Below are 12,714 nucleotides of genomic sequence, written 5' to 3' on the forward strand. Positions count from 1 at the left end.
AAAAAAGGTTTTCTGTAATGGTTTAATCGTTTTCCCAGAAGATTAAGACACAAACTGATCTTCCTATTCTCAAGTTTCCTGTCACGATGTTGCATTCAGATAGCTGTCTGGATCATTACCAAGTAGCTGTTGGCTAGCTAGCTAGCATTTAATGGATGGTTTTTTTTGACAGTAAAAGGATCAAAGTCATGCCGTGAAAGAGTCCTTTTCCAGAAAGGTCTCATTACTCTCTAAAATTATGAAATACGAGGCTGTAAATATCAAGTATGGATTAGTAGCCAAACAGAGAAAAGAAAGTCCACGATTGCCTGAAATGCTAACCAGATAATACATATTGAAATGCGAATAAAAGTAACTACACTTGAAAAGAATATGATTCTTTTTCTATTTTGAAGCAACGGCTGTGTTTGGCAAATGGGGCCCCCGGCCAAAGGCTAATGGTGCTTGGGGGGCCACGGCATGACTATATTAATATTGATTTATTAATTGATAATCACAAGGTTTTGTCTTTTATTTCCCCTTTTTTTTTGAAGCAATTCAACAATTTTGCTTCTTGAATGAATAAGTGCGAAGAAAAAAAAGGTAAACTAGGTTCAAAGGTATTTCAATTTCTCTATAAAATGAATGAAACTCAAGGCTTGACTCTGCGACGTGATTGGCTGACAGCACAGGGAGGATTCGTGTCTCTTAAGGTTGAGCCGGACAGACAACAGCAGAGATAAAAATGCACCAGAGGTGGTGACACTGTCGCAGACAAAGTCAATACAAGGACTCAGGGACACAAATAGATGAAAAGGGGGAAAATCCAAATAGTCCCATCAAGTGGAATGATTTGCCTTTGAGCCGAAAGTTGTGCTCAATCAATACGAGTCTCTTCTTAAAGGGTTGAATCCTTGCAGGAAAATAATAACAAATAAAGACGTGATTCGTTCACAGCTTGTTCAGTTGGTACTCGGAGGTCTGAGACGTGTCGAGAGAAGGTTTCTCAACAACATGCTGAGACTCAGAGGTCTCATAGGAACTGCTTTCTTTATTGACACTCTTGTGTATTGAAAACTTTATTCATTCACTTCTTTATTTTTAGACGACTTACACAATCTGCTCTAAAATAACTTGAGACAAACATTCCTTCACCAAGACACTTCTATCCAGGGACGCATTCAAACACAAGAGCTTCCTGTTTTATTTATGTTTTTGTTTTTTATACACATGTGATTCTATCACATTATTGTACATGTATGAATTCAGTCATAGGGAATATATATCCAACATTGTTGGGTCATTATTTTTACTAAAACTTAAACTTTTTAGAAAGTTCCACATATGTGATAAAGTATTTGTGCCATGACATAAAAATCAAGATAATGGTAAATACTAAATACTAATAGTGGTGATACTTCTTTCATCTTAACCCTTAGAAAAAAAAAAATCTTTAGAAAATCCTAAATGTAGGTTCATCCTATAGTTGCTGATTTACAGAATTGTTTATCCAAAACAATTTTGTTAACTCTTAAACAAACTTTTTTTTTACTAAGTTAAAAATCCCAAAACACATTTTCCAAATCTTGAAACAACTTTTCAGACATTCGAAAAAAAATGAATAATTCCGGACAAAAAACACTGAAAATAAATGTACAAAACCTAAAGAGGCGTGAAATCTGTAAACAAATATACACAATCTGTAAACAAATGTACACAATCGGTCAATAAATGTAAGCAATCTGTAAACAAATGTACAAAATCTACAAATAAATGTACACAATATCTAAACAAATGTACACAATATCTAAACAAATGTACACAATATCTAAACAAATGTACACAATCTGTAAACAAATGTACACAATATCTAAACAAATGTACACAATCTCTAAACAAATGTACACAATCTGTAAACAAATGTACAAAATCTACAAATAAATGTACACAATATCTAAACAAATGTACACAATATGTAAACAAATGAACAAAATCTATAAACAAATTTACAAAATCTGTAAACAAATGTATAAAATATGTCAATAAATGAATACAATCTATACATTTTTTTTACAAACACTGAAACAAAAGTACAAAATCTGTAAATAAATGCACAAAATCTATAAACAAATGTATAAAATATGTGCAATTATGTGCAAAAACTGAAACAAATTTACACAATCTGAAACTAATTTAAAAATATGTTAAAAAAAATTTTAAAGAAAAAAAGAAAAGTACAAAAACTGAAACAAATTTAAAAATCTGTAAACAAATTCACACAATGCGTAAACAAATAAACATACACTGAAACAAATGTATTAATGATTTTCTAAATGTGTTTAAAGACACTTACCTTCCTGTTACATCTCAGAATATAACATCAGCTCTGAGGTTGACAAGACACTGTGCCTTTACAGGAGCCAAGGTCTCCAGTAAGATGGTCTTTTTATATATATATATATATATATATATATATATATATATATATATATATATATATATATATATATATATATATAATCTTTTCAGGCTGTTGCTCCTAAGCTTTGGAACGATCTTCTCTCTCTTTGCGCTTGATGATCTACTGACTCCTTTAAGAAACATCTTAAGACGTTTCTATTTGTTCAGGCTTTTCCTTGATTTTCTCGAACTCCTGTGTTGTTCTCAGTATTATCTTGATCTTTAAATGATGTACTTTTTTGAGTATTGTTTTGATTGTTAAAGCGCTTTGTGACCCTGGTCTGGAAAAGCGCTATATAAATAAATATTACTTACTTACTTTTAAGTCGTTAAACATGTTCTGTTACTCTTCATCCTATCACCCTATAACACACTAAATACCGAAACCATTATTATTGTTTAACTTGCTTTTCTTTTTGAGTCAGTTGTTAAGAAACCGCTGAAGATAAAACATCTTCTTTACTAACACTTCGTATCTGGACGTATTTTCAAGGGTGTCATTGAAATTCCGATTGAATCCGAGACATTCTTACTCGGATTATATCACCTGCTTCAGGACGAGCGACACTTTAGTCACAAAGAAAGTGATAATAAAATATGATTTTCGAAGCATCTGGTTTCATGAGACGACCCTCATGGATCTCCACGATCTTCAGAGGAACCTTCCTCAGACGGGTCTCGCCTGGTTGTTACCTCCAGCTGGTGTCCACGTCAGCTTCGGGAATACAGATCTCTGGGAAAAAAAAATCAAGAGGTTTGATTCCCTCGCCGACGCGTCGGTCGTTCTCGAAGACTCGACTCTGCGTCGCCGAGAAAGCTCTCAAAATGTTTAACTTGTGATATCCTATCGCCATGGAAACAGGAGCAGAGGAGCCGACTTTTCGCTTCTCCGGCGGGTTTTTTTTTGGAGGTGAAGTGAAGGAGAAGAGGATGACGAGCCGCCACTCAGCTTCTCGCTCCTTCATCTGTCCTGTCCTTGTGCATTAGTGTCACACAAGTGCTTCGGCGTTGACCCGCTCCCATAAATCAGCCGTCCGGGACCCCCCCCCTCCTCCATCCTCCTCCATCCTCCATCTTCTTCCCCCCCAATACTCTCCCCTCTCCCCCCTTCCATCCCTCCTCCCCCGCCGGCGTTCCTCACCTGCACTGCGGCTGTCAGTCAGCACCGGCGCCGACGAGGAAAACGTGTTCCGATAAATCCTAATTTCTTCCAAAAAAAAGAAGACATGGGAACATCTGACTGGAACATCTGTCACGCCTCGTCTGCGGCGGATCTCGTTTAAACAGCGTCTCCCAACATGTCAGGGAATTTTTTGAGATCTTACTCTCGCCTCGTCCTGGCGAAGGGTCGACATGAATCTTCGCTGGGCATCCGGGCTTCTGGCAGGAACAGAACTCTCAGGCTGTGAGACGTTGGCCGCTCAATTACCTTTCTAATGACATCTGAATGTCTGATGAGCAGCTTCTCTTTCCTCAGAGGGAGCTGCTATTTCAGGATCCACCAGATTGTTTGACTTTAACCGCGGAAATAAAGTTTAATCCGGCGTTTGAATGATGGAAAAAAAGAAGCATTAATCCAGGACTGAGAAATACAATGTAAGAAGAAAAGCCTAAATCATTAAAGTAAGAAAGTTTATTGGAGGTTACGTCCTGAAAAAAAATCCTTTTAATTTTAATTCTATGACTTTGTACGAACAAAAATCTGGCGATAATATACATATCACGATACTATATGGTGTGATATATAGTGATAGTGTAGTAACAAGTATATATATGTGTAGTATTGTCCAGTACTTGACTCTGGTGTTGTGATACTGTAGTAACAAGGATATATTTGTAGTATCGTCGAGAACTTGACTCTGGTGTTGTGATAGTGTAGTAACAAGTATATATGTGTAGTATTGTCCAGTACTTGACTCTGGTGTTGTGATACTGTAGTAACAAGGATATATTTGTAGTATCGTCGAGAACTTGACTCTGGTGTTATGATAGTGTAGTAAGAAGGATATATTTATAGTATTGTCCAGTACTTGACTCTGGTGTTGTGATAGTGTAGTAACAAGGATATATTTATAGTATTGTCCAGTACTTGACTCTGGTGTTGTGATAGTGTAGTAACAAGTATATATGTGTAGTATTGTCCAGTACTTGACTCTGGTGTTGTGATACTGTAGTAACAAGGATATATTTGTAGTATCGTCGAGAACTTGACTCTGGTGTTATGATAGTGTAGTAAGAAGGATATATTTATAGTATTGTCCAGTACTTGACTCTGGTGTTGTGATAGTGTAGTAACAAGGATATATTTATAGTATTGTCCAGTACTTGACTCTGGTGTTGTGATAGTGTAGTAACAAGTATATATGTGTAGTATTGTCCAGTACTTGACTCTGGTGTTGTGATAGTGTAGTAACAAGTATATATGTGTAGTATTGTCAAGTATTTGACTCTGGTGTTGTGATAGTGTAGTAACAAGTATATATGTGTAGTATTGTCAAGTACTTCACTCTGGTGTTGTGATAGTGTAGTAACAAATATATATTTGTAGTATTGTCTAGTAGTTGACTCTGGTGTTGTGATAGTGTAGTAACAAGTATATATGTGTAGTATTGTCCAGTACTTGACTCTGGTATCGTGATAGTATAGTAACAAGTATATATGTGTAGTATTGTCAAGTACTTGACTCTGGTGTTGTGATAGTGTAGTAACAAGTATATATGTGTAGTATTGTCAAGTACTTGACTCTGGTGTTGTGATAGTGTAGTAACAAGTATATATGTGTAGTATGGTCGAGTACTTGACTCTGGTGTTATGATAGTGTAGTAACAAGGATATATTTATAGTATTGTCCAGTACTTGACTCTGGTGTTATGATAGTGTAGTAACAAGGATATATTTATAGTATTGTCCAGTACTTGACTCTGGTGTTGTGATAGTGTAGTAACAAGTATATATGTGTTGTATTGTCCAGTACTTGACTCTGGTGTTGTGATAGTGTAGTAACAAGTATATATGTGTAGTATTGTCCAGTATTTGACTCTGGTGTTGTGATAGTGTAGTAACAAGTATATATGTGTAGTATTGTCAAGTACTTGACTGTGGTGTTGTGATAGTGTAGTAACAAATATATATTTGTAGTATTGTCTAGTAGTTGACTCTGGTGTTGTGATAGTGTAGTAACAAGTATATATGTGTAGTATTGTCCAGTACTTGACTCTGGTATCGTGATAGTATAGTAACAAGTATATATGTGTAGTATTGTCAAGTACTTGACTCTGGTGTTGTGATAGTGTAGTAACAAGTATATATGTGTAGTATTGTCAAGTACTTGACTCTGGTGTTGTGATAGTGTAGTAACAAGTATATATGTGTAGTATGGTCGAGTACTTGACTCTGGTGTTGTGATAGTGTAGTAACCAGGATATATTTGTAGTATTGTGGAGTACTTGACTCTGGTGTTGTGATACTGTAGTAACAAGTATATATGTGTAATATTGTCGAGTACTTGACTCTGGTGTTGTGATAGTGTAGTAACAAGTATATATGTGTAGTATTGTCCAGTACTTGACTCTGGTGTTGTAGTATTTACAGACCACATGACTCTTGACGAAGTCGTAACTACTTTCATTTGTTTTCAAACCAAAATATGAACAAACATCAGTTTTAAAAGCTGCTGGACTCACTGTATCCTCTCGCCCTCAGTTATCATTAAGATGTGAATTAAGTTAGTTGTTAATAAAAACAAGTATCATGTATGTAAAGTCAAAAGTAAAATATATGTTTGTATGTAAACTAAACAACAATTTAAAAAAGTTACAGCGTTGAATTATCTTTTATTTTTCCTTTGAACCTTCATATTAAGCCTCTCTTTTTATCCTTTTGGATCAACAGCCTTTTACATGATGTGGTTCCTTCTAAAGTTTCCTCTCCTTCCTGCTGTAGTCTTACTTCCACTCACCAATAAACAACAACAACAATAATAATATTTTAAACGGCAGATAGCACTGAACACACTTATCCATCCAGGAGATTTCAAGATTAGATTTATTAAAATACAATTAAAATTTTTTGATACAAACAAAATCTATTGTAACATTTTATTTTCATGTCTAAACAAGAAGGATCTGTCGTGAATTCTGAGCTGCTCTAGTAGAAGAACTCACATTTCTCCGATCCTTAAATCTCTTCACTGGCTGCCAGTTTCTTTCAGGATCATTTTAAAATTCTGGTTCTTACTTTCAGATCTATTCATGGTCAGACCTTCCATCAATGATCTGATCCAGACTTACACCCCAGCTCGGGCTCTGAGGTCTGTGGATCAGAATCTACTGATGGTTCCTGAACTTCAGGACCAGAGGAGAGAAAATACTTTCTTATTTGTGCTTTTCCTTGATTCTCTGAGACTCCTGTCTTTGTCTCGGTATTATCTTGATCTTTTAAGTTTATATTTTATTGAGTATTGTATTGATTGTTTAAGCGCTTTGTGACCCTGGTCTGGAAAAGCGCTCTACAAATATAATTGACTTACTTATACCTCTTGAAAAAATGTCTCCAGCTTGTGCCTCAATAAAATGCATTTTTAACTCCAAAAAATAATCCGAGCAATTACATCGAATGAATAATAAATCTGACTCGTAATAAACGGCGGGAAATCATCATGAGTCAGCGGCTCATTATTCCCGCGCAGGAGGGAAAAGATTCTCCGGACTTTAGGGAAGACGTCTCATTCTTGGCCCGTCCTGACAGAATCAGACCAGATCGGTCCAGACAGCGCAGCTCCTCTGCTCTAATGGACCCCCAAGAGCTGAGTCATTGGGAACCCGAGGCTGAATCTGCCAGTCTCGCTTTCCACTGGTCAGCAATATCGGCCTTGTTAGTTTAGTTGAAAGCAAAGTCAAATATTTGAACGTAGCCGGAGGTCCGGCCGGCTGCGAAATGTGATTAAAGCAAATCAAATATTCAGGTAAATGGATGGTGAGGAAATTACTTTTTCTAATCTTGTTACTTTAAACTGCAGCTGCTCACGTTTTTTTTTACTCCGAGTTTCCCATTAACAAGCATTTAGTTTAGGATTTAATGAGTTGCTCGGACAGATGAGGAAGCAACGATGATGAAGCTTCATGAAGCGCTGGCATTATCTTCAGAGTCCACTAGATGGCGTCTCGGCACTATTTTTGCCTTGTTTTGAACAACTGTTCTAATGAACCATCATTTTTAAGCTGATGGCGCCACCTACTGACCTCTGAACAACATTTGAGCCGGTAGTAGCTCTGTCATTTTCTATTATCGCTATTCTTATATCTCCTTAAAATAAATTTTTTTAATATATGTATTATGTGTTGACGATACTTTTTGCTACTTTTTAACATTTTAAATAAATGCGGTTATTTAGACTAACACCTGAAGAAGAGCAAAAAGATAAAGAGGGAAATATGTCCAGTGAAAGAAAAAATATTCAGCTTTTAATCCCTAAAATAAATCTTGTTGGGTTATTTAAAAATTGTTTATGTATAAGAAATAAAATATATAAACGAAAAAAAATTAAACATTTAAAAAAAAAGAAGGAAAATAATTAGTTTTTCTTTCTTTTGTTATATATGAAGGCGTTTCTTTCTGACATATTATGCTTATAGAAAATCAAATCCCTTCAACAGTTTAGAGAATGAGTTTGCCCAAATGTTTTTCTGACAGAACTCGACACGGGTAAAATAATTGAAAGATTTTTTTTTTTCTTTGTTTAATTAATGTCTGAAAGTAATTTATTGATGACATCCAATATTTTGTATTAATTTTAAGTTATTTGATTCCTACTTAAGGTTGTTAATATACAAATGAAAGGTTTTATATGACGATACTTTTTGCTACTTTTTAACATTTTAAATAAATGCTATTATTTAGACTAACACCTGATGAAGAGCAAAACAGATATATATATAGTAATATTTTCAGTAAAAGAAAAAATATTCCCTTTTGAATCGCTAAACAATAATTTAAGGATCATTTGTAAACAATAAATAAAATAGATAAATGTAAAACATATATTAATTAAACAAGTTTTCTGAGTCAAAAGCATGAAAAATGATTTTAGTTTTTTCTTTCTTTTGTTTACAAAAGGTTGCTAATATACCAATAAAATGTTTTATATGAAGATACTTTTTACAACTATTTAACATTTTTCAATAAATGCTATTATTTAGACTAACACCTGATGAAGAGCAAAACAGTTTCTTCTTTATTTTGTTATCAATGAATCCATTTCTTCTGCTGACGTATAATGCTTATAGAAAATCTATTTGGTTCCCGTTCAACAGCTTAAAGAAAAAGTTTGCCACAATGTATTTCTGACAGAACTCTTCACAAGGGTTTAAAATTTAATTTTAAATGTCTGAAGGTAAAGGTAAAATAATTGAAAGAAAACGATTTTTTAATCTTTTTTTTTTAAGGTAAATTACTAGCTAACATCTGTAATTTTGTATTTATTTATGGATATTCGAGTCCTACTTAAGGTTGTTAATATACCAATAAAATGTTTTATATGAAGATACTTTTTGCTACTATTTAATATTTTAAATAAATGCTATTATTTAGACTAACACCTGATGAAGAGCAAAACAGACATAAAGGGAAATATTTTTTGTAAAAAAAAAAAAATATTCCCTGTTTTATCCCTAAAAAAATATTGTTGGATCCTTTAAAGATCGTTTATGAATAAGAAATTAAATGTATAAATGTAAAAAAATTAATGTGTTAAAGAAAGTATAGACGGCATGGTGGGAGGGAGATGGCGAAGAGGAAGAAAAAAATAAACTTAAATATCAAACCTCAACACGACAAAATGTTAAAAACTCACCCGGAAACATTAGAAAAGAAAGAGTTGAAACTAGTCATTGGTCGACTTCTAAGTGAGTTTATGAAGTGAAATGAAGTGTTTTCAGCAGGAGCGTCACTCCTGGGAACCACTTTAAATCCTCACCAGATCCCTTCCATAAGTGATCAGGCGGTTCCAGACCTAGAAGAAAGAAACACCAAGAGCTGTTTTATTGTCAGTCGCCGGCCTGATGATCGCCCGCTGCCTCAAAAGCCCGGAATCACAAAACACCATCTTCTGCTTCAAAGTCTGGTGAAAACTGCACACGGCGACAAAATTTGACCGAACGTCTGAAAGGAACTGGAAATGGAAAAGTTATTTTTCTTTCTTTCAGCCAGTTTTCGGGAGTGTTAGGGACGTGAATTGATGAATCGTGTTCTCTACAGATCTTGTTCTTTTGTCCTTGAAAATAGCGAGTACACGTGAAAAAAAACCCGACTTTGATTCTTTCACCTTGTGTTTGCCTTCAGTAAACCTGCGTCACCAAGAGTCTTCCTTCCGTCTCCTCGGGGACGTCTTGACTCCGGTTGTTGTCGGGTTCGCTCGGATCCATGTTTTCACCAGTGATTCGGGGGAAGATGAGTTTGTGCTTTCATGTGCTGAGAGCAAACCTAGAGATACTGTACGTCCGCACAGGAAGTAGAAATAAACACTGATTTAATTTCCGTTGTACAAATTAGGACTTTCTGAAATGTCTCAGTTGCTGAGAGGAGATCATTGAACAAACTACTGTCCATCATGGATGATGACAGTCATCCTCTGAACACTGTCATCAGTGAGCAGAGAAGCAGAATGAGTGCACGAATGCTCCTACCCAGGTGCAACACTAATAGACTCAGGGACTCATTCACTCCTCGGGCTATTAAATTGTACAATTCTGAGTTCGGGGGCAGGAGTGGAGTGAGAGTATCTGGATGTTCTGTTCTATGTTAGTCTTTGTATCCTTTGTCTTTGTTGTTTTTCTTTGACATATGTTCTTTGTCTTTATCTTTAGACTTAGATTGTGTCATCTTGTTCTTCCTCTTTATGTTCTTCTTCTTATTTTATTTTTTATGTATTATTTTTTATTGTTTATGAAAAATTGCTGGCTATTGGTAAAAAACAATTTCCCGAAGGAGATCAATAAAGTTTTACCTTACCTTACCTTACCTTAAATGTCTCTTATTTAAAAAAAAAAATTGATATCCTTTGATTTGATCCTTGATGAGTTCAGTCAAGTTTACTCAAAATATCAAACTGTTAACTAGTGAAAAATAGTTAAAAACAAACCCTATAATGAAGTAAAACCAAGGCTTCTGCGGATTTATGGTTTTATTTTTGCCGTCGATACATGTAAAAAAAAAAAGAATTAATCAAGTTTTTACGTCAAAAGCAGGAAAATTCTTTTAGTTTTTTGAAGCCGTTTCTTCTGCTGACGCTAATAGAAAATATATTTCGTTGCCGTTAAACTGCTTAGAGAAAGAGTTTGCCACGATGGTTTTCTGACAGAACCCACCACAGGGAAAATAATTGAGAGAAAAGGAAAAATTCATCTCTGTTTATGTATGTCTGAAGGTAATTTACTTGGTCATTTCCAATATTTTGTATTTATTTAAAGTTATCTGAGTGCTACTTTAGGTTGTTAATATACAAATAAAATGTTTTGTATCCCCATAAGAAACAAAATAGATAAACATTAAAAAATAATGAATTAAACAAGTTTTATCGGTCAAAAGTATGAAAAATTATTATTATTATTATTTTTTTTTGTCATCAAAGGATTTCAAATGTAAGTGTCTGAAGGTAATTTACTTGGTAATATCCATATATTTGTATTTATTTTTATAGTTATTTGAGTCCTTCTTAGGTTGCTAATATATGTACATATATATACCAATAAAATGTGATATATGACGATACTTGTCGCTACTATTTAGACTAACACCTGATGAAGAGCAAAACAGATATTTTTTAAGTGAATTCCCCCAAATAATCATTTTTTAATCCCTAAACAAATCTTGTTAGATCATTTATAAATAAGAAATAAAGTAAATAAATGTAAGAAATAAGTTAATTAAACAAGTTTTTTCACGTCAAATGCAGAATTTTTGTTTTGTTTTTATTTATTTTCTTCTCCCTGAAGCCGTTTCTTCCGCTGACATATAATGCTAATAGAAAATCCATTTAGTTGTCGTCAAACTGCTTAGAAAAAAAGTTTCCCACAATGTTTTTCTGACGGAACTCTTCATGTGGAACATAATTGAGAGAAAATAACTGCAAACTAAATCTGTTTAATTACCGTGTATCAGCACTTTTCACACGGCTAACTAGCTCTGAGTCCCGAACTCCCACAGAATATTACTTTCCTTCTTCTTCCGCTGCCAAAGCAGTGCAGCTGTCTGGAGCCATTAAGATTGGTGTTGCCGCCTGAATCATCGAAATCCTCCGCCTGACCCTGTTGTCCTCTCCGTGCAGGTCTGGACGTCCCGTCAGCATCATGGTGGTCTTCAACACCCCCAGCCCGCTCAGCAAGATCTCCTGGGTCAACCGTCTGCACTTGGCTAAGATCGCTCAGAGTAAGCTTTGGATTCTATTACAATGTCAGACGCTCTGATGCAATCGCTGGAAATTCAGGAACCGCAGTTTAAGTCGTCAGTATTTGCTCAAAGAAAAACTTTGCTAATGACCTGAGCCGGGGTCGAGATAAGTTTGTGTGAAGAGGAAACGGTCTTTTTTTTCTTTTTTTTTTTAAGATCCCCGTCGTGTCGTCAAACAATCCTGACATTAGTTACTCTGTTTAGAGGAAGAAGAAATGTCCTCGGAGAGAAGAGAGAGTCAGGTTCTGACCCAGAATAATAGTATTATTAAAGTAAGTAAGTAAGTAAGTAATATTTATTTATATAGCGCTTTTCGAGACCAGGGTCACAAAGCGCTTAAACAATCAAAACAATACTCAAAAAAGTACATACTTTAAAGATCAAGATAATACTGAGAACAACACAGGAGTTCCAGAAATTCAAGGAAAAACCAACTATTATTATTATTATTATTAAACCAACTATTTGACGGTTAACTCTTAAGATAAACACCATAAATACCAGAGCTACCTTTACGGCTGTAGTTGAATTAAAGAAACATATTTTCTTAGATAACTATCCAGACCACAAACAGAGCGACTCACACAAACACACACATTGGCTCAGCGTGAATACTGCATTAAAGACAAACATAAATATGTAAATATGTTCCACTAAACTAAACTGAGAGAAAGTTTCAAGTGATTTAATATCATACTTTTTGTAATTTACATTAAAATAAATGTTCATAAAATTTGAAAACATTAAAAAAAACTACAACTATTCAGTTATAAAAGGTCAATATTCAAATATTGAACTAGATGTGAAGAAGTATTACTGGATTTTAAATAC

The 12,714-nt window shown here is 34.6% G+C and overlaps 1 protein-coding gene across 2 annotated transcripts in view; it reads left to right on the top strand.

The window, feature by feature from the left end:
- The window catches only part of arhgef10la (Rho guanine nucleotide exchange factor 10 like a), a 218,917-nt gene that overhangs the window by 103,708 nt on the left and 102,495 nt on the right, over positions 1-12,714 (top strand). For both annotated transcript variants that reach the window (XM_087800820.1, XM_087800821.1), the window contains one exon: positions 11,762-11,862. In XM_087800820.1, coding sequence (XP_087656946.1) covers positions 11,762-11,862 — 101 coding nt within the window. The remainder of the gene's footprint in view (positions 1-11,761; positions 11,863-12,714) is intronic.

Source organism: Callionymus lyra, chromosome 10 (assembly GCF_982586985.1).
Source record: "Callionymus lyra chromosome 10, fCalLyr1.hap1.1, whole genome shotgun sequence".
In the NCBI taxonomy this organism is placed as follows: Eukaryota; Metazoa; Chordata; class Actinopteri; order Syngnathiformes; family Callionymidae; genus Callionymus; species Callionymus lyra.